The sequence below is a fragment of the Bos indicus x Bos taurus genome, chromosome 17 (genome assembly GCF_003369695.1).
Source record: "Bos indicus x Bos taurus breed Angus x Brahman F1 hybrid chromosome 17, Bos_hybrid_MaternalHap_v2.0, whole genome shotgun sequence".
In the NCBI taxonomy this organism is placed as follows: Eukaryota; Metazoa; Chordata; class Mammalia; order Artiodactyla; family Bovidae; genus Bos; species Bos indicus x Bos taurus.
The window spans coordinates 8,959,227-8,983,833 of NC_040092.1; the positions used below are offsets into that span (position 1 = coordinate 8,959,227).

General features: G+C 52.5%; 1 protein-coding gene across 1 annotated transcript; it reads right to left on the reverse strand.

Moving 5' to 3' along the window:
- Nucleotides 1-29: 29 nt before the first annotated feature.
- On the reverse strand, nucleotides 30-24,607 carry FOXN4 (forkhead box N4). Its single transcript, XM_027566513.1, has 8 exons — nucleotides 24,522-24,607; nucleotides 11,799-11,944; nucleotides 7,396-7,727; nucleotides 6,959-7,086; nucleotides 6,244-6,340; nucleotides 5,050-5,257; nucleotides 2,934-3,326; nucleotides 30-1,852 (listed from the first exon to the last, which is right to left on the reverse strand). Exons 1-8 carry the CDS (start codon nucleotides 24,605-24,607, stop codon nucleotides 1,593-1,595), a joined length of 1,650 nt encoding a protein of 549 aa, XP_027422314.1. The 3' UTR covers nucleotides 30-1,592.

The following is a 24,607-nucleotide window of genomic DNA, read 5'->3' on the forward strand; positions in this document are numbered from 1 at the left end:
CTGCCTCGAGCCACAGAGCTGCGTTCAGCCTTTATTGACAGAAGACGGATCTCCAACACTACGATACACAGTCCTGGGGGTGCCCAAACACAATCTTCATTAACAATGACTCAAACATCTTGACTTATGGGAGGGGATGTCATGTCACACAACGCAGGCGAGCGGTGCTGTTCCAACAGGTAGCACTGAGCTATGAGTAATGATGGTGATGCTTGGCAGAAAGTTCCAGAATTTGGAAGAGGTTAGAGATGGTCCTTCAAGACAGGCCTGAACACCAAGCCTACCAGGTGACTGGCAGACCTGTGGATTACTCAGAAAATTCTGGCTCTAAGGTTCGGGAACTCCCAGATGAAGGAACCGAACATCCGGCGGGGCCAGAGAGGACAGTGGTTTAAGCGGTTGCCATGGTTTCTCAGCTTAGCTGGATGATCCCTGGCTTTTTTCCCAGTCATTCACCTGGCTCCCCTCTAAGCCAACTATCTGTAGAAACTGCCACTTGGAAAGTCAGTCACTGGCAACAAGAGAGGGAAAAAAGACACAAAGAAGGTCATGGGGCGATGAGACAGGCCATCAAGCGCCAATAAATACTCTGCATGGCAGCTTCTAGGGCCCCACTAGCCACGTGGGTCAGTGGCTTTACCTGGTTCACAATTAACTTTCTTTTCATCAGGTGTCTTCATTTCCAGTACAAAAAACCCCTTCCCATTCTTCCCATCCCATCCTGACTTGAAAGCCCCCAAAATCCAAACTAGGAGTCTCCCTTCTTAGGTACACATTTCAAGAGTTTTGAATCGTGACTAAGCATTAGGAAAATATCCGGTCTATAATTTTAAAAAAATAGAATGTTTCACTGTATCAAAAGTGCTTGCTTTTTCTAAAAAAAGCAGTCCAAGACTGCAGAGGGCTTAAGAGTCAGTTGGAGATGTGATATACGGATCATTTAGGGGTGCAGGGAGGGATCATGGAATCTCATTCCACGGGCCATGGGCGGGGTTTGAAGAGGTGGCGTGGATGGGCTCCAATAAATATAAATAAAGGTACATAGGGTCACAGTGCCCGGAGCGGCTCAGGAATCTGCCTGTGAAACCTAACAGACTACGAGGGAAGGGGGCTGCCGGCCAGTGGGGCAGATGCCCGGTTCCGAGTTCAGCCTTCTCTGGTCCACGAAGGCTGGACAGTCTGCCAGCCCACCCCGGCCTCGGGGCCTGTCCGCTGGAGACTGAGACAGGTGTTCATCCCAGGAGAATAATTTAAAGGCCTTCCCACCGGGGTGTTTCCGTGGAGCACCTGTCCCAAAGTGGGCTGCAGGTTGTTCAGGAACCAGCAGGGAGGCAGACTGGAGAGACCTTGTTTTCAGCTCGGCCAGGCCTTGCATCTCGAGCCTCAGAGGAGCGTCACGGGGGCCTTGTCCACTCTTCTCTGTCCTGCTGAATTGAGGCGGGCCCAGAAACTTCCCCTGGAGGTCAGGCAAGGTCAGCCAGTAGCCACAGTTCAGAGACCTGTGGGAGGGTAGGGGGCCCTTCTTCCGACAACACCCGGCTCCATGAGCATCCTTCCAGGGCCCATGTTCTGGGGCAGGCGAAGCGGTCAGCTCAAAGCAGGGCTATTGGCTTGTTCCCTGGGGCGCCCAGGTACTGAGAGGAGGAGGTGGTGGCTGACGTGGCCACACTGTCCGGGGTCGAGTAGGCAGCGTAGAGACCGGTCACCTGAAGGTCTGGGAAGGACTGGTTGCTGCCACCAGAGACGGGGGTCAGGCCCGAGGCCCCCAGCTCACAGCCGAGCGGGGAGTCTCCGAAGGCCCCCAGCGTGTCCAGGCTGAAGCCTTCATCCTTGATCTCCTCCCAGAGGTTCCCTTCCAAAGACAGGAGCATTCATGTCAAAAGGACAGGAGTTCGAATCCCATCCCAGGGACGCAGCAAAGACCACACGTGGGGCTTAAACTCACGGCATCACAGGACAGTAGGGAGGGGCCAGCGTCCAGCCCCGGTCCTCCCCTCCCACCCCAGGCGTCCTCGGGAACATCACCACCGTCTCGGAGCCTTGGGCTCCTCTGGAGGAAGTGAGATGATCAGAGAACCCACCTCCTGGGACTGCAAGGCTTAAACTAGGGGGTGCGTGGGAAGCATTCGGTCTGTGTTAAGTGGCACCATCGTGGTCAAAGTCAGGGGACAAAAGCGTGATTTCCTTTTAACTGCACGGTAATCCGGGGGAGAGGTGAGGGGAGATGTGAGTTCAAACATACCCATTTCACAGGATAACTGACCTAGTTAGTAACTTGCTAACTAACTAACCTGCTAACTTGTCCCGTTCCCTCACTAGACATGCAACTCCTTGAAGGAGAGTGGATTATTCGGCCCTTGGCGGGCTCATAGTAGGTGCATCAGTGCATGGACGGTTTGTGAGGCCTCACTGAATCTGAACTTCCCTTGTTCGTTCATTCATTCATTCCCTGCGTACTGAGGGTGACCATGTGGGTCAGAGCGTGACCTGGCATGAGGCTGGCACATGCAAGTTGACGCAGTTTCTGATTGACAATGTGGGGTCAGAGAGGGCTGGATTGAAATGCCAGTTCTGCCACACATAGCCAGGCGGCCTCAGGCCGAATGAGGTCTGAATGAAGAAATGGGACTTCGTTTCTCTTGGTCTAAGGTTTCTCAGCGGTGGAATGGGAGTGTGAAATGGCAGTGGCCTCCAGGACTGTCGCAGGCTGAGATGGGATGATGCCTCTGAAGTGCTTGGCACAAGGCCTGGTATACTGTAGGCGCTAACTAAATGCCTGCTGTGACATGATTAGGCGCTTGGGAGGTGTTTATTGAAGGAATGAGCCGTGGGGTAAATGCCGAGGGCTCTCCTTTCCCCCAGTCTTTCTGGCTGCCCCCTCCCCAGTCCCTCCCTCCCCTTCTGTTCCCCTCACCCGCTTCCTCCGACCTCACCCTGCAGAGCGAAGTCCATGATGCTGGGGTCCAGGGCATCCACCTCGGTGTTCATGTCGGTGCTGATGTTGATGAAGTCCACGGGCGCCCTTCCCATGGCAGGGTGAGGGAGGGGGCTGGGGCTCAGATCCGGCAGGGCGTGCAGAGGTGGGGTCTGGGCTGGGGCAGGAGAGTCCGGGGCCAGATGTGCCTGGGGCTGTACCTGGTGGTGCAAGGGGACCGACTGCAGGGACAGGGTCATCAGCGGCTGGGGTGGGAGCTGGGAGACGGCCAGGCAGCTGTGGGCCATGGCCACTGTGGTGGCGTGGGTCAGCGCCGGGGCCTCAGGCTCCCCTGGCTTGCCAGGGCGTCGGCAGCTTTCCGGCCGGTCCGAGATCAGCTTGTCCAGCTCCTCTGCAGGCAGGTGGGAGAGGTCATTCATCAGAAGCCACCCTCTAGCTCCTGGGCCCCAAGCCCAGGCATGGATTCAAACCCGGTATTATCAGCTGTGTGATCTTAGCAAGCCTTTTGGACTCTCAGAACATGAATTTCTTCATCTATGAGATGGCCTCACATACTCTACACGGGGGTTGTGGAAATGGAATGAAATTGCAAATGACATAGAGACTTGGAACAATGAGATGGGTCTCAGATAACACTGGCTTCCCTCATGGGGACAGTGCTTTATAGAATAATCCTGTAACTCTAGGACTTCACTAAAACCTCATAACAGGCCTACAAGAGGGAAGTAAGGCAGAGATTACAAATCCCACGAGACTGGGACAAAGGTTATTAACATACAGGGGGCCCTAGCCAGAGAGATGAAGCCTTGCTGTGGACTGAAAATTGGATCCTCCTCCTTCAATGCTCTTCAATAGAAATAAGATAGAAGTTACTCAAAATTATTTTGAGTTGTTGGCTTGTGTCTCATTGACTGCAGCAGTTCTCAGACTGGACCACTAGGGTTGCACACGTTTTAGAAATGAGGACACTTAGAATTCAGAAGGTGAAATGGCCCGCCCAAGATCTCACACCAAATAGGAGTCAGGACGAGCCCTGGATATCAAACCAGATCCCACAGCTCGCAGCCAAGGGCCTACTGGGTCCTGCTATGGTCCTGATCAACTTATTGAACTGTTCACCTCTGAGCTAGACTCCCATCCCCTTCACACCCAAACTTCAGGTATGATGCTATCCACAGGGCCAAGCCAAATATTCCGAAGGCTGGGTGGCATTAGCCTCCCAGGTCACTCTTTCTATTCACATGTCACTCCTATATCCCCAGCTTCACATCTCTTAATTAAAAAAAAAAAGCAGGTGCAATATTTTTTTAAATCTAAAGTAACTCATGAACAGGGTAGACAGTTTGGAAAATAGAGAAACATGTGAAGAATATAAAAATTATCAGTGGTCTCTTCATTCACAGTAAAGATTTTGATGTATTTCTTCTAGTCTCTGTGTATACATATATATGTATATAGATATACGTTAATTGACACACAAATGGGTGTGGCTACATATGCATTTTAGAATGTGACTACACTATGTATATTGATTCATAACCTGCTTCTTCATCTATCATATTGGGAACATTTCTTTTTAGAGATAGAAATATTTTTGGAATACTAATACTTGCATGGTATAATATTATATCTATTTAATCTCCTATTGTAGGATGTCTAGATTGCTTTCAGTTTTTTACCATCAGAAATCACTTCATGATAGATAACTTTGTTCATAAACTTTCTGCTCAAATCTTTGATTTCTTCAGCATGAACTGCCAGAAGTAGAATAAATGAACCAAACTGGGGACCAAATTTGCAAAGTTTCATGATATTACTTTGCCCTGGGAAAGTTTCACACTTTGCACTCCCACCAGTTGTGCACGACAGTGCTGATTTCTCCACATGGTAGCCCACGCTGGGCGTTACTGTGTTATTACTTTGGGGAGTCTGTTCCAGTATGGTAGGAAAGGTAGGGAAGCCTTGCTTTCCCATGCTTGTTTTGTGTGGCATGTCTGTGGGAGACACTGGGGTTGTTAGTGAGATTCTATACTCATTGCAGGATGGGCAGCGTGCAAGCTCGTGTGTGAGTGTGCGCGTGCGTGCATGTGTGTGGTGGGGCGCCTGGGCCTCACCGGGGTTGGCCATGCTCCGGTGGATGGCAGCCAGGTCCTTCCGCTTCCACTTGTGCATCTCCTCCTCCATCTTGTCGATGCGGGCCAGGTTCAGGGCCCACAGGCATCCCTTGCGTGAGGAGCCGCTCATCTTGTTCTCCACCTTCTCAAAGCACTTGTTCAGGGACAGGTTGTGCCGCACAGAGTTCTTCCAGCCGTCAGGAGCTGTCTGGGGGAAGAAATGGACCCATGGGAGACCTCTCTGCAGGGACCCCTCTCTAATCCCATCTCCCTAGGGGAAATCTCAGACTCAGGCCTAGAGGAGTAGGAGGGACAGTGTCCAATGCTTAACCTTGGGTTGGGAAACGAGAGGGAGCAGTGAGAACTGTGGCAACCAGGAGGGTCCCCGCTCTGATTAGAGGGGCAGCTGTACTTCAGCTCTGGGCAATGGTTAAGACACAAGGGCAAGGCCCAAGGCTTCCAGCTCTGCTCTTTTTCTCCTACTCAGCAGACAAGTGAGATGATGCTAATATGTGGATAATTTGTCGAGTGTATTAAATGCCTATCATTTTAAGTGCTCATACTTTATTGTAAGGTAACCAGACATTGCAATGCACCTCACACCCTCTTCATTTTACACACAGTTTCTCTGTGTTTGCATCATTATGTTTTACCGAGTCTGTGCTGAATAGCTAGATTGACCCTCTAGCCTTTGCCCCCTGAGATGCCTGGTGAACTCCTATTCATCCGTCAAATGCCCAGCTCAAATGCCCCCTTCTCTTTCTGGATTTCTTGGCCCATGTCTGTGTGAGTGCACATTGCAGATGTCTTTGGACATGACTGCTGCCGCCGCTAAGTCGCTTCAGTCGTGTCCGACTCTGTGCGACCCCATAGATGTCAGCCCACCAGGCTCCCCCGTCCCTGGGATTCTCCAGGCAAGTACACTGGAGTGGGTTGCCATTTCCCTCTCCAATGCATGAAAGTGAAAAGTGAAAGGGAAGTCGCTCAGTCGTGTCCGACTCTTAGCGACCCCATGGACTGCAGCCTACCAGGCTCCTCCGTCCACGGGATTTTCCAGGCAAGAGTACTGGAGTGGGGTGCCATTGGACATGACTCGGGGACTAAAAGTGTGGCTTAGTTTGGCCCAGGTTCTAGCAGTGCCAGGGAGAGACCAGAGCCACTCCAGCCACCGCCAACCTGGCTGAGGCCCCTCACCTTGAAGTAGGGGAAGTGTTCCTTCATGAAGCTGTAGATCTCGCTCACAGGCAGGCTTCCTGTCTTGCTGTTCTTCAGGGCCATGGCGATCAGACAGCTGGAGGCAAAATGTGGGGCAGGCCAGATGTGAAGGCATCTCAAGCTGACAGCCCAAGGTCCCCTCTGCCAGGAAGTTGGCCCTGCTTAACCCCGTTGGTACCAGCCCCTAGACGCTTACAATGTTAGCTCTAAATACCTTTTCATGGCTCTATGTCTTTCCCACCCTCTGCCCTTGACCTTGAGCTCAGCTATTTGTAACGATTTGAGAAATCTTGTCTTTTCCTCCTTTTACCCCTTTCTCATTAATGGGCCTTTAGACATTAACTGGGCTGTTTAACTGCCTTCCCCAAATCTTGTGAAGTACCCAATACTATTATTTGATGACTTTCTGCATCAGAGGGAACTGAAGCTCAGAGAGGCCAAGCCTCTTACCCAGGGTCACACAGCTAGCTTGTGAATGACAGAGTGGAGCACTGGGCTTAGGGTCTGGAGTGGGTTCTCAGCCCTGGGAACTGACTAACCACATGACGATCCGTCCTGAGAATGGGTCCCACTTCCCAAAACCTTCCCCTGGGAAGCCTAGGCCACCACACCCATCTCTCTGAGGTGCCCTCGAGACAGCCCTCACCCCTCTCTTCCCTGAATCCCCCACCGTCCCAGCCCCCCAGAACCTCACCTGTAGGAATAGATGGGCTTGGGATAGTGTTTGGGGTGCAGTTCCTGGGATGAATGCACAGCCATGCGGGGCTGGGGGTAGGGAGGCCGTGCCCCAAACGCGGAGCCATACAGGCCCACAGGAGCGCACTTCCCATCGGGGGTGGGGGGTAAGGAAGGGTGGCAGGGAGAGAGATGATGAGAGAGAGCATCAGTCACTCACAATCACCCCGCCATACCCCCATCTTGAAGACGCAGGATTTATGGCCCTGGCAGACCATCTTGTCTCCCCCCAGCACAGAGTTTTGGGTGGAAATCAAATGAACAACCCCATGACATGGTGAAGAAAGTTCTTCCCATGTTCTGGGTGGGTAAACTGAGGCTCAGAGCAGTCCCTAGCCAGCCCAAGTCAGGATTGTCTGCTTCTGAGTTCAGGCCCCCCTCACCAGCCCGCAGTACCTGCTGGACACCTGAGGGTAGCGGGAACTGAGGTTGCGAGGCGGCAGAGTACAGCTGTGGTGGGTTCTGTAGGCTGGACGAGGGCTGGCCCCCCACAGCGAACTGGTTCATTTGCTGGGGCCGGGAGAGAAGGAGACGAAGGGTCGAGGGCGACCCCAGCCCTGTGGGACACCTCCCTTGCTCCCCGACCCACATGGTGGCACTTACACTGGCTCCGTGGTTGGTCAGGGGACTCAGACCCAGCACGCCTTGGGGGGCCATGCCAGGTGGGCCTTGGAGCAGGTGGCCTGGGGTGGCTGCCACATGCAGGTCAGCCGCCCTGGCCAAGGCACCTGGAAAAGGGAAGCGCAGAGATGCCTGGGCTGGGGGAATGGTGGCTGTGGACAGGGACAGCCCCACCCCTGGGCACCTCCAGAGAATGAAGCTGTCCCCTACCCTTCGGGCTCAGCACATAGTAGGTGCTTGGCAAACCATGTCTCTGGATGATAGTGGTGAAGAGTGGGTTCCCACCTTCTCTTCTGCCAAGGATCAGCTCAGGAATAGCAGATGTACCCCCTTCTCCTGTGCTGGGTCTGTGACAGGCATTGCTAATCTATCACAGAGTCTCACTGCCCCAGCCTGACTTTAGGTAGACACTGCCGATCAAGCAAAGCTGATCAAAATTATCCCGCCCTGGGGCCTTCAGCTCTCCTTTGAGCTCTAGCTGCCACCTGGGCTCATCCTTTGTGCTTTGGTCTGTCTACTTTGTCCTTCCATCTCTGACCAGACCCCTAGTTCCCTGAGAGCTGGGACCACATTTTATATAACTCAGTGCTACAAACACCTCACATAGTGACAGGCACGCAGGAGATGTGCGTGATGCAGTGAAGGAAGGGCTTCCTTACTTCACAGTTCCCATCCACTGAATGCCTACTGTGTGCAAGGTACTTTCTGCATTGAGTCCTCCAACACCCCATGAAGGCAGTTCTATTATCTTTTCATCATAGGTGAGGAAAGAAGTTCAGAGGCAAAGCCATCTGCCCAAGGTCACATAGCTGTCCCCTCAGGGTTCTAGATCAGGGATTGAGAAACTATTGGCCACCAGACCAAAATGGCCCACAATATGTTTTTGTAAATAAAGTTTTATTGGCACATAGCTACAGCCATTCATTTACATATTATGTATGGCTGGTCTTGCACAGCAGTGACAAAGTTGAAATGTTTCAACAGAGACCATCTGGCTCACAGGGTCTAAAATATTTACTGGCCCCTTACAGAAAAACTGTGCTGACTCCTGCTGATGTCTTGGCCAAGAACAATTTGTCCAATGAAAGAAATACTCCTAGGCGATACTTTTTTAACTATGGGTCCTTTAACTATGGGTACTGCAGTGATTGTTTTTGTTGATTTTTTTTCTTCTTATGACACACTTTCTGTGTCCCTAAACATTTAATCCACTTGCTATGATTGCAAACAGGCTGCCATTTGTTGAGTACCTACTGTGTGCTGGGCCCTGTGCTCAGTACATTTTAAACAAATATTTGTTTATTTATTTGGCTATGCTGGGTCTCAGTTGCAGCACACAGGATCTTTAGTTGCAGCTTGCATATGGGATCTAGTTCCCTGACCAGGGATCGAACCCAGGCCCTCTGCATTGGGCACTCAGAGTCTTGTAGCCAGTGGACCACCAGGGAAGTCCCTGTGATACTTTCTTTAAAGAAGTCAAAGTACGTAAAAAATTTTTTTGTGGTAACCATTTTAAAAAATTGAAGTATCTGCCATGGAGAAGTACATTCAGCACCACCTTGAATAACATTAATATTAAATCACATTCTTCTAAGGTTTTTTTCTGGCTTAAGACTGATAGTAACTTCTGGGACTTTCCTGGTACTCAGTGGTTAAGACTTTGCCTTCCAATGCATGGGGTGTGAGTTTGATCCCTGGTCAGGCAGCTAAGATCCCACAATATCACTTCTGTTTTATGTTTTGCTTTTTGGCTGCCAAAAACCAAAAAGTCAAAGCATAAAATGGAAGCAATATTGGAACGAATTCAATAAAGACTGAAAAATGATTCACATAAGGAAAAAAAAAGTTGAACTATAGTTAATTTACAATGCTGTGTTAGTTTCAGGTATACAGCAAAGTGATTTAGTTATATGTATGTGTGTGTGTGTGTGTGTGTGTGTGTGTGTGTGTGTGTGTATAGGGACATCCCTGGTGGCTCAGACAGTTAAGCATCTGTCTACAATGTGGGAGACCCGGGTTCGATCCCTGGGTCAGGAAGCTCCCCTGGAGAAGGAAATGGCAATCCACTCCAGTACTATTGCCTGGAAAATCCCATGGACAGAGGAATATATCAGATCAGATCAGTCGCTCAGTCATGTCATATATATATATATATATATATATATATATGTCATATGTCATATATATTATATATATATATATAAACTTTTTATATATAACCTGAAAATCTTTTCCAGATTCTTTTCCCTTATAGTTGTTTAGTTGCTCAGTCGTGTCCAACTCTTTGCAACCCCATGGACTGCATGCAGCATGCCAGGCTTCCCCGTCCTTCACTATCTCTCAGAGATTGTTCAAGCTCATGCCCATTGAGTTGGTGATGCCATCAAACCATCTGATCTTCTGTCACCCCGTTTTCCTCCTGCCCTCAATCTTTCCCAGCATCAGGGTCTTTTCTAATGAGTCAGTTCTTCACATCAGGTGGCCAAAGTATTGGAGCTTCAGCTTCAGCATCAGTTCTTCCAAGGAATATTCAGGACTGATTTCCTTTAGGATGGACTGCTTGGATCTCCTTGCTCTCCAAGGGACTCTCAAAAGTCTTCTCCAACACCACACTTCAAAAGCATCAATTCTTTGGCAATCAGCCTTCTTTATGGTCCAACTCTCACATCTGTACATGACTACTAGAAAAACCATAGCTTTGACTATACAGACCTTTGTTGGCAAAATGATGTCTCTGCTTTTTAATACACTGTCTAGGTTGGTCATAGCTTTTCTTCCAAGGAGCAAGCGTCTTTTAATTTCATGGCTACAGTTACCATCTGCAGTGATTTTGGAGCCCAAGAAAATAAAGTCTCTCACTGTTTCCATTGTTTCTCCATCTATTTGCCATGAAGTGATGAGACCAGATGCCATGACCTCAGTTTTTTGAATATTGAGTTTTAAGTCAGCTTTTTCACCCTCCTCTTTCACCTTCATCAAGAGGCTCTTCTCTTCCTCTTTGCTTTCTGCCATAAGGGTGGTGTCATCTGCACATCTGAGGTTATTGATATTTCTCATGCCAATCTTGATTCCAGCTTGTGCTTCATCCAGCCCAGCATTTCGCATGAGGTACTCTGCACGTAAGTTAAATAAGTAGGGTTACAATAGCCCTGATGTAGTCCTTTCCCAATTTTGAATGAGTCTGTTGTTCCATGTCCAGTTCTAATGGTTGCTTCTTGACCTGCATACAGGTTTCTCAGGAGACAGGTAAGGTGGTCTGATACTCCCAACGCTTTAAGAATTTTCCAGTTTGTTGTGATCCACACAGTCAACGGCTTTAGTGTAGTCAGTGAGGCAGAAAATATTTTTCTGGAATTCCCTTGTTTTTTCTATGATCCAACAGATGCTGGTAATTTGATCTGTGGTTCCTTTGCCTTTTCTAAATCTAACTTGTACATCTGGAAGTTCTTGGTTCATGTACTATTGAGGCCCAGCTTGAAGGATTTTGAGCATTACCTTGCTAGCATGTAAAATGAGTACAATCATGCGGTAGTTTGAACATCCTTGGGTATTGCCCTCCTTTAGGATTGAGTATAGTTTCCTGCGCTATACACTAGATCCTTGCTGTTCATCTATTTTATATATAGTAGTGTGTATACGTTAGTCCCAAACTCCAAATTTCTGTCTCCCCCACCACCCCCAACCCAAAGTACTCCTAAAGAAGTAAAGGAACTGAACTTCTGTAAAGGGTCAGACAGCAAATATTTTAGGCTTTTGCCAGCCACTTGATCTGTCTTGTCTGTGGTTTATAACCTTTGAAAAATGTAAAAGCATTCTTAACACAAAGGCCACACAAAAACGAGCCATGGGCTGCGTTGGCTCCCAGAGGTGGTCACCTGCCGACTGCTCTCGGTGTTCTAGATGTCCCGGGGTGAGGGGAGGGGCTGTCTTTATTCTGTGCTGAAACCTGAGCTCACACAGGGCCTGGCACACCATGATGAGCAAAAGAGCGAACCATATCCCTCTGGGGAAGGTAGAATTAGTCCCATTTTACAGAGGCAGAAACTGAGGCCTGGAGAGAGAGAGAGACTGACCTGGCCACGGCCATCCCTTGGTTCACGGAAGCACTGGGCGTCACCTTTCCCCATCTCCCTATCCTGCTGCACCTTCCCGCCGCCCCGCCTCACCCCTGTGCCTACCTGGGTGCGTGTGTGGCGCACTGGGGCCGCCCAGGTCCACACGGCCACTCGCCATCTGCTGCAGCCTCGGCACATCCACGGCTGTGAGCCACGACAGCGACTGCAGGTCCCCGGGAAGGTCATCATCGCAGGTGGCGGCCAGGAGCCTGCAGGGAGGGGCAGGAGCTCGGGCGGGGGCGGGGAGCTCAGGCCAGCTCTTGGGGGCTCCTCCACCTCTGGAATCACCCCAGAAGCTTCTCACCTCCCCCAGGCCACCTCACCTTCCAATCTGCCCATCCCTAAGGAGCCCTCTTTAGCAGCCAGATTGCACATCCTCACACCTTTCCTTCATTTATTCACTAGACACATCTTACTCAATCCCTACCCCCAAATGATAAACACTAGTGTTTGTGTGAGCACTTATTATGTGCCAGGCACTGTATCAAGTCCTTCCCAGGTAGCAACCCAGAGGACACCCCCAGTCACCTGATGAGGCAGGTGTTATTCTTCCCATTTCACAGATGGGCAAACTGAGGCTCATAGCCCCGAGTCACTCACCCAAGGCCAACCCAGAACAGGAAGTGGTAGGGCTGGAACCCCAGCCTGAATTCCTCACCATGACCCCAGGCAGCCCCTGGAGCTTCCAGTTAGGATACATGCCCCCCACAACTCACCCAATACCAGAGCAAAAACATTTCTTTATATGCAAAGAAAGAGTGCCCATCAAGGATACCAGGACAAGTACCCCCAATTTGGGGTAACCATGGCTCCCCAATGTCCTTCAAGTGCTCACCCCACACCTCCAGGGCCCTGGACCTCACAGTACCATCCTGTCTGTGTTATAACATAGTGTGTTTGCAAACCGGCCAGGGGCCCATGCCAGCCCCACCATGCCTGCCACCCCACAGGCTAGGCACTTCCTGGTCTGTTGACCCAAGGCCCATCATCCCAATTTTAAGCTCCAAGTTTCAAAAGTAGGTGTCCTGGGACCTCAGAGAGAGTTGGGGTGGGGGGAGGTGGAGCCTGGGGTTTTCTCGTGACCAGGACCGTGGACCCAGCTGGGGCATCAGCCTCCACCCCTCCTGCCATCTGCATGGCCCCTCTCAAGCGGTTCTCTCTCTCCATCTCTCTTGCTCTTGCTTCCTTGTGTTTTAGGGCCACAATTAGCGTTGCCATGGCACCGGCTGCTCGGTTGTCGCGGGGCCTGGGCCCTCAGCCCACCAAGCTAGCATCAGGTGACCGCCTGGCCGCCCTGGCGATTGGCTGCCTCGTAGGAAAACACAGCCTGGAAACGATTTGAAAACTCTGCCAGCCCGTGTCGGTGGCAGCAGTTGGCCCAGCTGCTGTCCCCTGGAGGTCCATTGTGTGACAAACGACTGTTGCCCCCATGGCACGTGGCTCCCATTGTCCTGGGGTCTCCCTGCAATTGTTTTTACAGCCCCCCCACCCCCCGGCTGCTGCCCATTCGACCCGCTCATAACTCATCCGGATGAGTGACAGCCACGGGCCAGGCCTGGGTGATGCCATCTGTCCCCTCGGGCCCGTGGAGACCACGGGGTGAGGCTGAAGGCTTGATGTGCCGCCCACCCAAGCCCCCTCCTCGCCCCGGGGCTGGCCGACCTCCCGGCCCCTGGTGGCGGGAGCCCCAGCCCTGCTCAGTAACCTGCTATGGCTCCCCAGTGCCCTTGCGGCTCTGCCTGGCGGCATCCTTGCCTCCTCCTGCTCTGAGGAGGATTGGAGGTGAAACCCTGGTGCCGGTTTCTCAGGTGGGGGCCCCACCAGAGCGCTCTGAATGGTGGCATGGGGCTTGTAAACACAGCAGGGTCCTGGGCATCACCATGGGGCAGGATCTCTGGAGGCAGGTGACTCTGTTAGGTGATGTGTTATTTAAGAGCCTGGACTCTGGGTTCTAATCCTGGTCTTACACACTTACCTGTGTGCCCTGGGGCCACTGACTTAACCTCTCTGAGCCCCAGTGTTTTTGATCGACAAAGTTGGGCTAAATAATAGTTCCTATCGGACTTCCCTGATGGCTCAGTGGTAAAGAATCCACCTGCCAGTAGAGGAGATGAGTGTTCGCTCCCTGGGTTGGGAAGATCCCCTGGAGAAGGAAAGGGCAACCCACTCCAGTATTCTTGCCTGAAGAATCCCATGGACAGAGGAGCCTGGGTGGCTACAGTCCATGGGGTCACAAAGAGCCAGACACGACTTAGCAACAGCAATAGTTCCTATCACACAGAGTATGATCAGGATTAAAGGTACTGTTGCATGAAAAGACTTGGAACCATGTCTGACTTTGCTGTCATTAATATCAATACTAATGATAATATTAGCCAGGTCCTCTGGACTTCCCTCGTAGTGTAATAGGTAAAGAATCTACCTGCAAGGCAGGAGACCCAGCTTTGATTCCTGGGTTGGGAAGATCCCCTTGGAGAAGGAAATACTGGGTTATTCTCCAGTAATACTCCAGTTACACTCCAGTGTTCTTGCCTGGAGAATCCCATGGACAGAGGAGCCTGGTGGGCTCTGGGGTCACACAGACCTGCCCCTGCTGCTGCTACTACTAGCGGCTTCCATTTGCTGAGTGCTGCTTGTGTCCTTTGACAGGCCCATTTTACAGATGGAGAAGCTGAGGCCCTGAGCTCGCAGATGCTCTGAGTTTCTTCCCCCAGACTGAGAATCACAGCTGTACAGGTGGTAGAGGCTGAGTTAATGGTGCTCATCTGATCAATCTTTTCTTTTTTTTCCTGCTGCTTGAGAGCCCCATCAGGCTTCCCTGGCCCCCACAGCAGCACACACCCCCCACCCCAGCCCCCCCAGCCCTGCAGCGGCCTGGCGTCCATCCTGCCCCTGGTACCGCCCTGCCCCCACACGGGAGGACAGTCCCACCTCTGGGACAGGAAAGCCCTTTCGGCTCTCTCTCCCCAGCCCAACTGTGCCCACCCGTGGAGGCTCACTTCAAATCCTATGTTCTGGCTTCTTCATGCCAAATTCCCGCCCCTCACTTTACCCACATGGAGACTGAGACCGAGAGAAAGGAGGCAGTTTGTTCCCAATGTCATCGTCCAGGAAAGGACTAGGGAAGGGACTCCGGGCTCGCTGTGTGGGCCCCTTCCAGCCCGGGAGCACCTTCTCCTCCAGGAAGTCTTTGCAACCTAGACCCCAAGCTCAGAGACCCCGTCCGCACCCTGGGTGGGTGAGTCCTGCCCGGCCATCTCTTTGCCCAGATCCTGCCTCTCGGCTCACGGAGGGCTGGCCCCCAGTCCCCATCACCCCAGGCCTCAGCACACCGTGGAGCTACTTCAGTGCCTGCTTGGCCAGTCAAACAGGTTGACCCCAGGCCACCGATCCAGAGAACCTGGGTGACAGGACAGTGACTGTCACGTCCAGCAGTTTAGGCGTCCTCTGCCTCCTCGAGCCCTTGCAACAGCCTCGGGAGAGGGGCAAGGGGCAGGCAGCCCCACTTTACAGATGGGAAAACTGAGGCCAGACCGGCAAAAGCAAAATTGTGGCCAGGACTCAAACCCGGGTCTGTCTGCTGCACTGTGGGCTGTACCTGCGGCACCACAGGCAGAGAAGCCCCATCCTCTGGGGGAGATGCCCCCATCCTGAGTCTGGGGCTCTCAGCAGGGGCCGTGTGGACCAGCGTCACCCAGGAGCTGGTTCCACTGCAGAATCTAAGGCTCAGCCCAGTCCCTGGAGTCTCACACTGGGGCTGTGGGGCCCTGGAATCTGTGTATTAGTGCCTCCCTGAGCTCTAGGGGGCGGGGGGTGGGAGACAGCCCGGAGGGGGTGTGGCAGGGGCTTCACACAGCTCAGGCTTTGCTTGGACAGATCCGGGTTCAAGTCCTTATGATTGCCTGTGTGACCTTGAACAAGTCACTTGAAGTCCCTGAGTCTCCATTTTCTCATCTGGAAAATGGGAGAGGAACAGACCGCTTCCCCCTGGGCTGTTGAGGGCATCAAGTGAGACAGCGTGTGTTCAAGCCCTCCCTCCTTGGGGGCTTAATGCTCATTCTGGGGGTGGACAACCAGACCCTGCTCCCCTGCCATCTCTGGCATCCCAGAGGTTGTCTGGTCCTCCCTCCCAGCCAGGCCAGAATGCCAGCCTCTGTGTGCCTGGCACATGGCCTTGCCAGTCTCCTGCAATGGCTGTGGCTGCCCGGAGCTATGCTGGAGCCTGCCGGCCCTGAAGCCTGGCTTACGTCCTGCTGCCCCTGGCTCATCTGGCTCCAGGCACCTCTTCATCGTGGGTCACAGGAACCCGGAGGTGATGCTCTGGGGCCTAAATGGGAGTGTCCCATCCCCAGTGCCCAGCCTGGGGCCCTGACCATCTGTTTCCTTCTCTCCCACCCTCCTCTGCTCCCTGCAGAGGCACACAGCCCCTCTCCATGGTGCCGTGTGAAGGCCCCCAAAACCTCCCCCCACCTGTGCCTTGAGTTTCCTCATTCGAGGTGCCCCCAGGGGCCTACTTTCTGCTCTGTCCTAGAGAACTTCATGTTAAATGGCCTCAACCATGGGATCCGTGGCAGTTGTGACAAGAGAAAGACTTTGTGGTTCAGGAACCACTATGGCTTCTGAGCCACAGGCCCTCGGAAAGGCACTGAATTCCCCAGCCTCAGTTTTCCCACCTGTAAAATGGGCACAAATGATAAACAGAGCTGCAGTGTCTTATACTGTGCCCAGGACTGGCATGTCAGTGTAGAGGTGAAGTGGCTTGTGAACTGTCCTGCCATCTGCGAGGGTTTGGGACTATTGCCACAAGTGAGTGTGTGTGTGGGCCTGTGCCAGTCTCTTGAATGGGTTTCTCATCTGCTGGAAAATGATGGACGTTTGAGATGCAAAGGAAGAGGCAAACCCAGCCCCATCACCCTGGGGTCCCTCTGTGTCTATGGGCAAGGAGGAAAGCATTCCGCCAACCCCGGGTACCATGTCACTGATACCTGCCCACCTAGGCTCACCCCCAGCGAAAGCCACAAGGAGCATGAAACTGCAAAGACCCAGCTCCTTCCGTCTGCTCCCCCACTCCCCCACCCCCATCCTGCCTCACCCCTGCCCCTCTGCTCCAGCTCTCCCCCTCTCCTCGCCAGTGTCTCTGTCCTCTCGGTGTGTCTCCCTGTCCCTGGGTCTGAGGGGCCCTGTAATGAAGTCCTGGCCCCGCTGTTCCTGTCTGCTGACATCAGACGCGCTTCCGCACCTCCTCAGCCTCCGTCCCCTCCCCTGCAGAGTGGGGTGAAACTGACAGAGGCCAAGAGCCCGGGAGAGGCTCTTGCTAAACCTCTACCAGCTTCCTGCAGTCCCTTCTCTCTCTGACCCAGCATCCACATCATCCCCCACCCCCGCCCCCGTCTCCTACAGACTCATCTCCCTCCCACACACTCCCCCACCCATCATTCCTATGTCCCCACCGCAGGGCTGCCATTGAGCCAGGCTTTCAGGGGATGTGGCTTCCCTGATAGCTCAGTTGGTAAAGAATCTGCCTCCAATGCAGGAGACCCCTGGTTCGATTCCTGGGTCAGGAAGATCTGCTGGAGAAGGAACAGGCCACCCACTCCAGTATTCTTGGGCTTCCCTTGTGGCTCAACTGGTAAAGAATCTGCCTACCATATGGGAGACCTGGGTTTGATGGCTGGGTTGGGAAGATTCCCCCAGGAAAGGGAAAAGCCTGGAGAATTCCAGTCGGACATGACTGAGTGACTTTCACTTTTACTTTTTGGGGGATGACAGCAGTTAACCCAGGCGCCTGTGCTCAGGTAATTCCCACATGTCCAGTTTCCCCATCTATAAAGCATTACTGGCTTTATATATATATATATATAAACACATATAGTTCTTCAGGGTCCCACTGGCCCTAGGACTCTAAGAAGGTGGAGTAGCACCCCAAGGTTAGAAGCAGGTGTGAACCCCAAGACAGGCCGGCCTGAAAAACTTCCTGACTGTATGACCGTCACCTGCCCTGGGACTCAGTTTCCCTATGTGTAAAATGGGAATAATAATAATAGCACCGACCCTAAGCGGGCTGTCGAGAACACATTGAGAGTTCATCTAAGCATCAGATCAGATGAAGCATCTAGTTTTCTGCAGAAAAAGTAGGTTAAACTATTAGCTCGGGGGCTCCAAAGGGGACCCCTGGCAATGCACCCTTCTCAGACCCAGTGGGGGAAATTTGTCACCAGCTGGGGATCCTCATTAGTGAATGGAAAGCTTTGGGGTCAAAAAGAAGACGACCTAGGTAGCACTCCAGAGTCCCCTTTTGAATGAAAGGGTTCCCCCACAGCTCTCCACCCACTCAGGGGGCAATCTTCCTTCTCAAAGCTCAGCCCCACTCATCTTATTCTTATTAAAATACATACACACCCCAGGGGGCACCATCACTCCCTTTCAGAGACAGGAAAGATGAGGCCAAGCCCAGTGAGCTGGCCTCAGCCACCTCCTGGCAATGGCCCCAGGAACCTGCCCCCGCACCTCCCGCCTGTCCCTCCGGGGGCCTCAGTTGCCCCATCTGGAATGTCGGAGTTGAGCCTCTCTCATCTCCGTGGGGCAGCCACTGGGACACACAGCCTGCAGGGCCTGGAGGACTATAGAGGTGGGCAGCCCAGCTCTGCTGGAGAGTGGGATGCTGAAGGGTACCGACCCATTATGAGGGGGTCACGGCCTGGAGCATCTGAGAGGGGGCAGACCCCGGTTAGGAGCCAGGTGGTACCCTGGGAAAATCAGCATCAGAATAACCTGTTATCAGTGCAATGGTGCGTGTGTGTGTTCAGCGGCTCCGTTGTGTCCGACTCTTTGAGACCCCATGGACTGTGACCGCCAGGCTCCTCTGTCCATGGGGTTTTCCTGGCAAGAACACCAGAGTGGGTTGCCATTTCCTTCTCCAGGGGATCTTCCCGCCCCAGGGACTGAACCCGCGTCTCCTGTGTTGCAGGCGGATTCTTCACCGCTGAGCTGCGAGGAAGCCCCGCCAACAGCAGGGCCGCCGTGTTCAGGCGCTTCCTCTGCGCCTATCACTTCGCTGTGTTCCGTGTGGCCATCACGCATTTCTCTCTGAAGCCTCTGGGCTTATCAGAAGGGGTGGGCCCCCTGCAAGGCTATCTTCTGCACTCACCGCATCTAGAAAACCTGGGCCCAGGGCTCCTGTGCTTCTCCTTCTGTAGCATTTTTGTGTAGTTGGTTGTGAGTGGAGGCCCTAGGGTCCACCAGGCTTGGTTTTGAACCCCACCCAGTCCTTAATAGCTGTGAGATTTGTCTGCAGTCATCTGCCTCTCTGAGCCTCAGTTTGCTCATCTGTAAAATGGGGATGCTAACACCTGTACCCATCTCATAGGGGTTTGTAAGGACTGAGCGTAGTTCAGTGGGACACCCCAGAGCACACATCAATATGCATGGCATGCTAGCAGTTCAGATTAGCGTACACGTCCTCAGCAGGGTATGGACTCAGCATGAAGCAGGCTCCATGGGGAGGGACACCGCGGAGGATCTGACTCAGGAAGCATCTGATTCATTCCACTAATACCTCCTAAACTCCTACTTGTCAGGCCCTGTTCCGGCAGGCAGACAGAATTCCCTCTGTCCAAGGAAAGAACTTTCTAACTGACCTAGGGATGCAAAGGAGGAGAGGTCTACCCCTGGCATGCCCATCTTCCTGCCAGTCCACTCAGGTCTATAACTCCCTCATCTCCTGCCAACCTGTGGAACGGCTGCTTACAATACCCATTCCTCAGATGGGATGACTGAGGCCCAGAGAAAGGAGGAGATACCCCTCAGCCTCACAGCATGTCAGCAAAAGACCTGGGATTTAAACCACCCACCCTGGAGCCTCTTCACTTGGATACTCTGCCAGCATGGCTGAGCTATAGCAAGCTGTAAGCAGGAAGGGCAAACGCCATTCATGTTGTTTTTAGGAGGATCAGGCTGCAAGGTACCTCCATGCTGCTGGGGCCACTGGTCAGGGGCCCCTGTGGTGGCCCTGGGCAAAGAGAGAGATCCTTGGAGTCCATGGCTACTGTTCTGCACTGGCCAGGGGGCCATGCTGAAAACACTGAACAATATCCTTCATCAGTTAGCTATGTTCATTGATCCTTTGGAGGGATGGAAGATGAGCCAGGAGAGCGGGGCCTGGGGTGGGTGAGCCCCAGGAGACCTGGATCGCAGTCCTGGCCTCGCTCCTAATGGAGCAGGGGTGGTCTTTGTGCAGGCGACTCACTGCCTTTGATCCTCAGTTTTCTCACGCACAGAACAGAGGTGATGGAAGGGCCTAGCTTGCTTCCTGGTTCAGGGTAGGTAGATCACTGCAGGCCACAGTGCAGGGTTTGGCTCAAGTACTAGGCGCATGTTTGCGGAAGGGGTGGATTTCATACCCAGCATTCAGAGCAGCCTTTTACAAGGGACATCAGAACCTGTCACTGTCCTTAAAATCCATTAGCGTAGTAAGACTCAAGCTCTTTGCCGTGATCTGACCCTTGACCATCTCCTCCCCTCACCCCTTTGCTCTAGCAAACCTGCTCATCTTTCAGGCTCCCCAAACATTCCATGTTCTGTTTGCACATGCTGTTCCCTCTCCTGGGAATGCTGTTCCCTGCACTCATTCACAGCTAGTGCCTTCCTGTGCTTCTGACCACAGCCTAACCGTTCCCTCCTCCCTCGTCACCCCCATCCCTGGTGGTCCTTGCAGTGTTGTGTCTGAGGAATATTTAGCATTTTGTCTTGAGTTATTCATGTATACATGTTTCCGGTCTTTCCACTCAAGGAGGGCAAGGACAGAGAGGCCCTCTTTTGTGGTCAGCACCCAGCAAAGGACCTGGCACCCTGTGGGCATTTATTCCATACCTGCTGGAGTAGCAAAAGGAAGAGGGATCTCCCCCAAGTTCAACCCAGTTCAGCTCCAACACATCTAACATCCCCCAATTTCTATCCATTTCCTGCCCAGCTTAGACACCACCCCTCCCAGGAAGCCCTCCCAGACCAGCCTGGTATCTCCTAGTCCTTCCATCCCCTGGAATGACTACTGCTGCTAGCATCTACCCTGGCATAGACTCCTGAGCTCACTGATTTATTTTAACCCTATTATCTGCCTTCTCAGTCCAGTTCAGTCGCTCAGTCGTGTACGACTCTTTGTGACCCCGTGGACTGCAGCATGCCAGGCCTCCCTATCCATCACCAGCTCCCGGAGCTTACTCAAACTCATGTCCATTGAGTCGGTGATGCCATCCAACCAGCTCTCTCTCAGTCCAGAGCCCACATTTAACCCTTTACTTCCTATCTTGGGGATTCTTAGAGTTGATACAGCAATTGTGCAGTGGAAGGAACAGATGTTTGAGGTTTGAATCGTGTCTCAGTCCCTTTGTAGCTGTGTGACCTTAGGCAAGTCACTTCAGGCCTCTGTGCCTCAGTTTTCCCACCTGTAAAATGGAATAAGAATTCCCCCTACAGAGGATAACTGTGAGGATAAGATCAGATAACTTCTAAGAAAGGGCACGAGGCAGCTACTCCAACCACATTTCACTGTTTTCTCCTCTGGCCTTTCATTGTTACTGGAGGGGTTTGCCCAGAAAATATTGTCTCTGTGGGGAGTGGGGCAGAATCACAGAGGCACATCTGTCTGTCCATCCGTCTGTCCACTATGATTATAACCAGAAGGTTTTACCTGCCTTCTGGAGATGTGGTTAGTAAGAGATTGTTACATCATTACTAACTGTTCTTGTTTCCAACCCAACCTTTACACAAAAAGGATTAGCATTTCATGGAGCTGTTTATTTAGTGAACACATCTTTTGTAAGATCTTCTGTAACCGTTTACAGGAAGAAGAAAATCAAATGCCATTGTAGCAAGCTCAGAAAGTCCCCACCGGGGATAACATGAGCATAACATGCAACGATTTGATTAGGAATTTGGAAGAGACTCTTTCCTTTCTAGAACTTGGCTTGGGACTTGGTGCGCATGCGAGTGCCAGATGCATGTTTCTGGGGGTGGAAACACAAGACCCGGAAGGGAGACGGCACCCCAGGAAGGCTACCTCTCATCCCTTGCCCTCGGGTAGCCTGAGTAGCCATCCTGGCCACCCCAAACACCCAGAAGGGCGGAAGGTTGTAAAGATACTTGGATGGTCACTGCCCATGCCAGATGGAGCCCCCCGCACCCAAGGAGGTTACAACCAATGAGTGGAGCCATTCTGGAATGAGGGTAAACCATCCCCCACACTCCATGCAGTGGGAAGCTTAAGAGGAAAGGCAGGTGGTGTCTGCTTGCCTTGGTCCACAGGACAGGATTTTGTCATCACTTGAGCATGCAACTTCCCTGAGTTTCTCTGGATGTGCTATTTCTCATGTGATACTTATCCATTCATCTCTCCACCTAAGGCAAAGTCACCTCCTTTCTTAGGGGAGGGACTGAGGGTCTGGGGAGTCAGTACCCTGTATAAGGCTCTGTGATGATAACTACTGAGCCTCATGGTCCTGGGAGAACCTGAAGTTCCAAGGGTCAGCACCCTGCCTCCTCTGGCTTCTCTGGGCCTGTTTTCCAATCTGTAAAAGGAAGTTGTTGGACCTGATCTCTAGAATAAGGAGTTAGCACACAGAAGTACTTAATACCTCTCAGGGTCTCCTGCTACCCTGAAGAGAGTGGATTTCCAAGAGTGTTGAGCCAAGGGGGAGACCAGCTAACCCACGTTAAGCAGGAGCTGAGCAGGAGCTGTTAGCCGTTGCTCAGGCAGTCCGGGCTGCCTCACCCCTTGGCCCCAGGCGGGCTGGGATGCCGTTGCCAATTTGCTGTCTAGGCCCAGCCTGACTCCGGACAGCTCCCTGGGGGACACGGCAGCTGCTATGCCCCCCAGCCCCAGCCTCCCATGCACAGCCTCTGAGAGTTAACGGCCAAACTCCGCCCCTGGGGATGGAAGGGCAGGCGTCTGGGTGGAGGGCTGCAAGGGGGCTGGAACCAGGCTCAGAGCCACTCCCTGGAGAGGCGGGAGGGGGAATGAGAAGCCCATAAACTTCTCCTGGGCTATTATCCCGGGAGAAAAATGGGAGTGGTCGGAGAAATGGGAGTGGGCTAGGGGGAGTTGCTGTATAATCACAAAAGCTCCCCTCCACAAGAAAGCACTCTCCCTGGGTGTGGCTGATGGATGCACAGGCTCCTCCCAAGGACCTGCGAATTGGGCTCTCACGGCTCCGTGTCACAGATGAAGACACTGAGGCACAGAGAGGGGCAGTGACTTGCCCAGGGTCACACAGCCATGAGGTGGTGGAGCGACTTGCTCTGTTCCAACCCCCTGTGCTCTTCACCAGTGGGGCGTGGGAGTGGTGGCCGTGGTACCCTCCGGGTGAGGGTTTGAGTCCCCACTGTCCCTGTAACTAGCTGCATCCTCTTGTTAAGTTGTTTAATCTAGCTAGCCTTGGTTTTCTCATCTGCCAAATGGGCCCAACAGTGCTCGTTTCATAGGGTGGTTGTGGCACAGGGCAGGCAGGCAGGTACCAAAGCGTTAAGAAACCGTCAGCTGTTATTGTTGTTGTTGTTGGTATTTTGTTATTCTGCTTTCTATTTATGCTGTTTAACATAAGAAAACATCCCTGAATCCCTATGAAAAGGAAAGGCTGAACCCTCCAGGATTTCCCCAAGATCATGTAGCAGGCAAGTGACAGAGATGAAATTTCTTTTAATCTAACAACTCTATGCAGTGGGTACCATTTCTGTCCCCATTTGATGGAGGGGGAAACTGAGGTTCAGAGAGGTCCACACAACCAGAGAAGCTGGGATTCTGACCCCAGAGCCAAGCTCCTGACTCTGGTGTTGCCCCCAGTCCACCTGCCAGGGTTTAAAACCTTTCAGCACAGGAAGCCCAGAGGTCTTTGGTTGTGGGATCTTGGGGAAAGCATTCCACTTTTCTGAGCCTCGGTTTTCCCACCTGTATGATGGGGGCTCATCAGAGCAGCTCCTCAAGCTGGGCATACAGTAGGTGCCCACAAACTGCTGTGTACCTGGCACGTGTCTAGGCTTCCAGCCCTACCCACAGCAGCCTCTCAGCAAACCCTTGTTTGAATGCATGGCCTTGTTCAGGTCTCTGAAGGCAGTCTCCAGATCCACAGCCTTCTGGAAGCAGTCACCCTCTAATTGGGGTCTGTGGTCTTCCCCAAAGGCACCGCTGGTGAGTTGCAGCAGCTCCAGGAGGCCAGACAGCCCCTGGGTAAACAGGGCTGATCCGAGGTGACAGCCTGCTCTTCCCAGGCCAGCCCCTGTCCCGTCCCCACTCCCTCATGTGGGCCGTGCCCCCTCCACCCAGGGGCACATGGTGCTTGTCTTGGGGGCAGGGCACTGGGAACCAGGGCAGGCAGGCCTTCAGTGGCTCACAGGGGAGAGAGGCTGAGGATTCATTTTTGTTCTCCTCCTCCCTCCCTTCGCTGATGACCTTGAACAAGCCCTTTCTCCTTTCTTGGGGGGCATTTCCTGGAGGCCTGTTAAGCTCACTGGAGAAGCCATAACTGCTATTGTCATCTCAACATCCACCCAGATGCCCAGTCTCTCACCCAGGAGGGGACTAAAGACTGCAGGTTACCATGGCCCCACTGCCCCCAGGCCACAAGTCACACACCCTCAGAGAGACACCACCTTTAAAACCAAGATCTTCTAGTTCGCCTGCAAAATCACAGAACTGAATGTAACCGTAGTTCTTGGGCAGTTTCAGAAACCATAGCCAGTGCATAAACACTTCAAACAATTCAAAAATATGTCATTTGTTATTGTCGAAGCCCTCACCTGTATTCCTGTGGAGAGGGGTGGTGATTTTGCCCTGAGTTTCGAATAATTCCTGACATCATGGATGATATGTCACTTTCTATCAT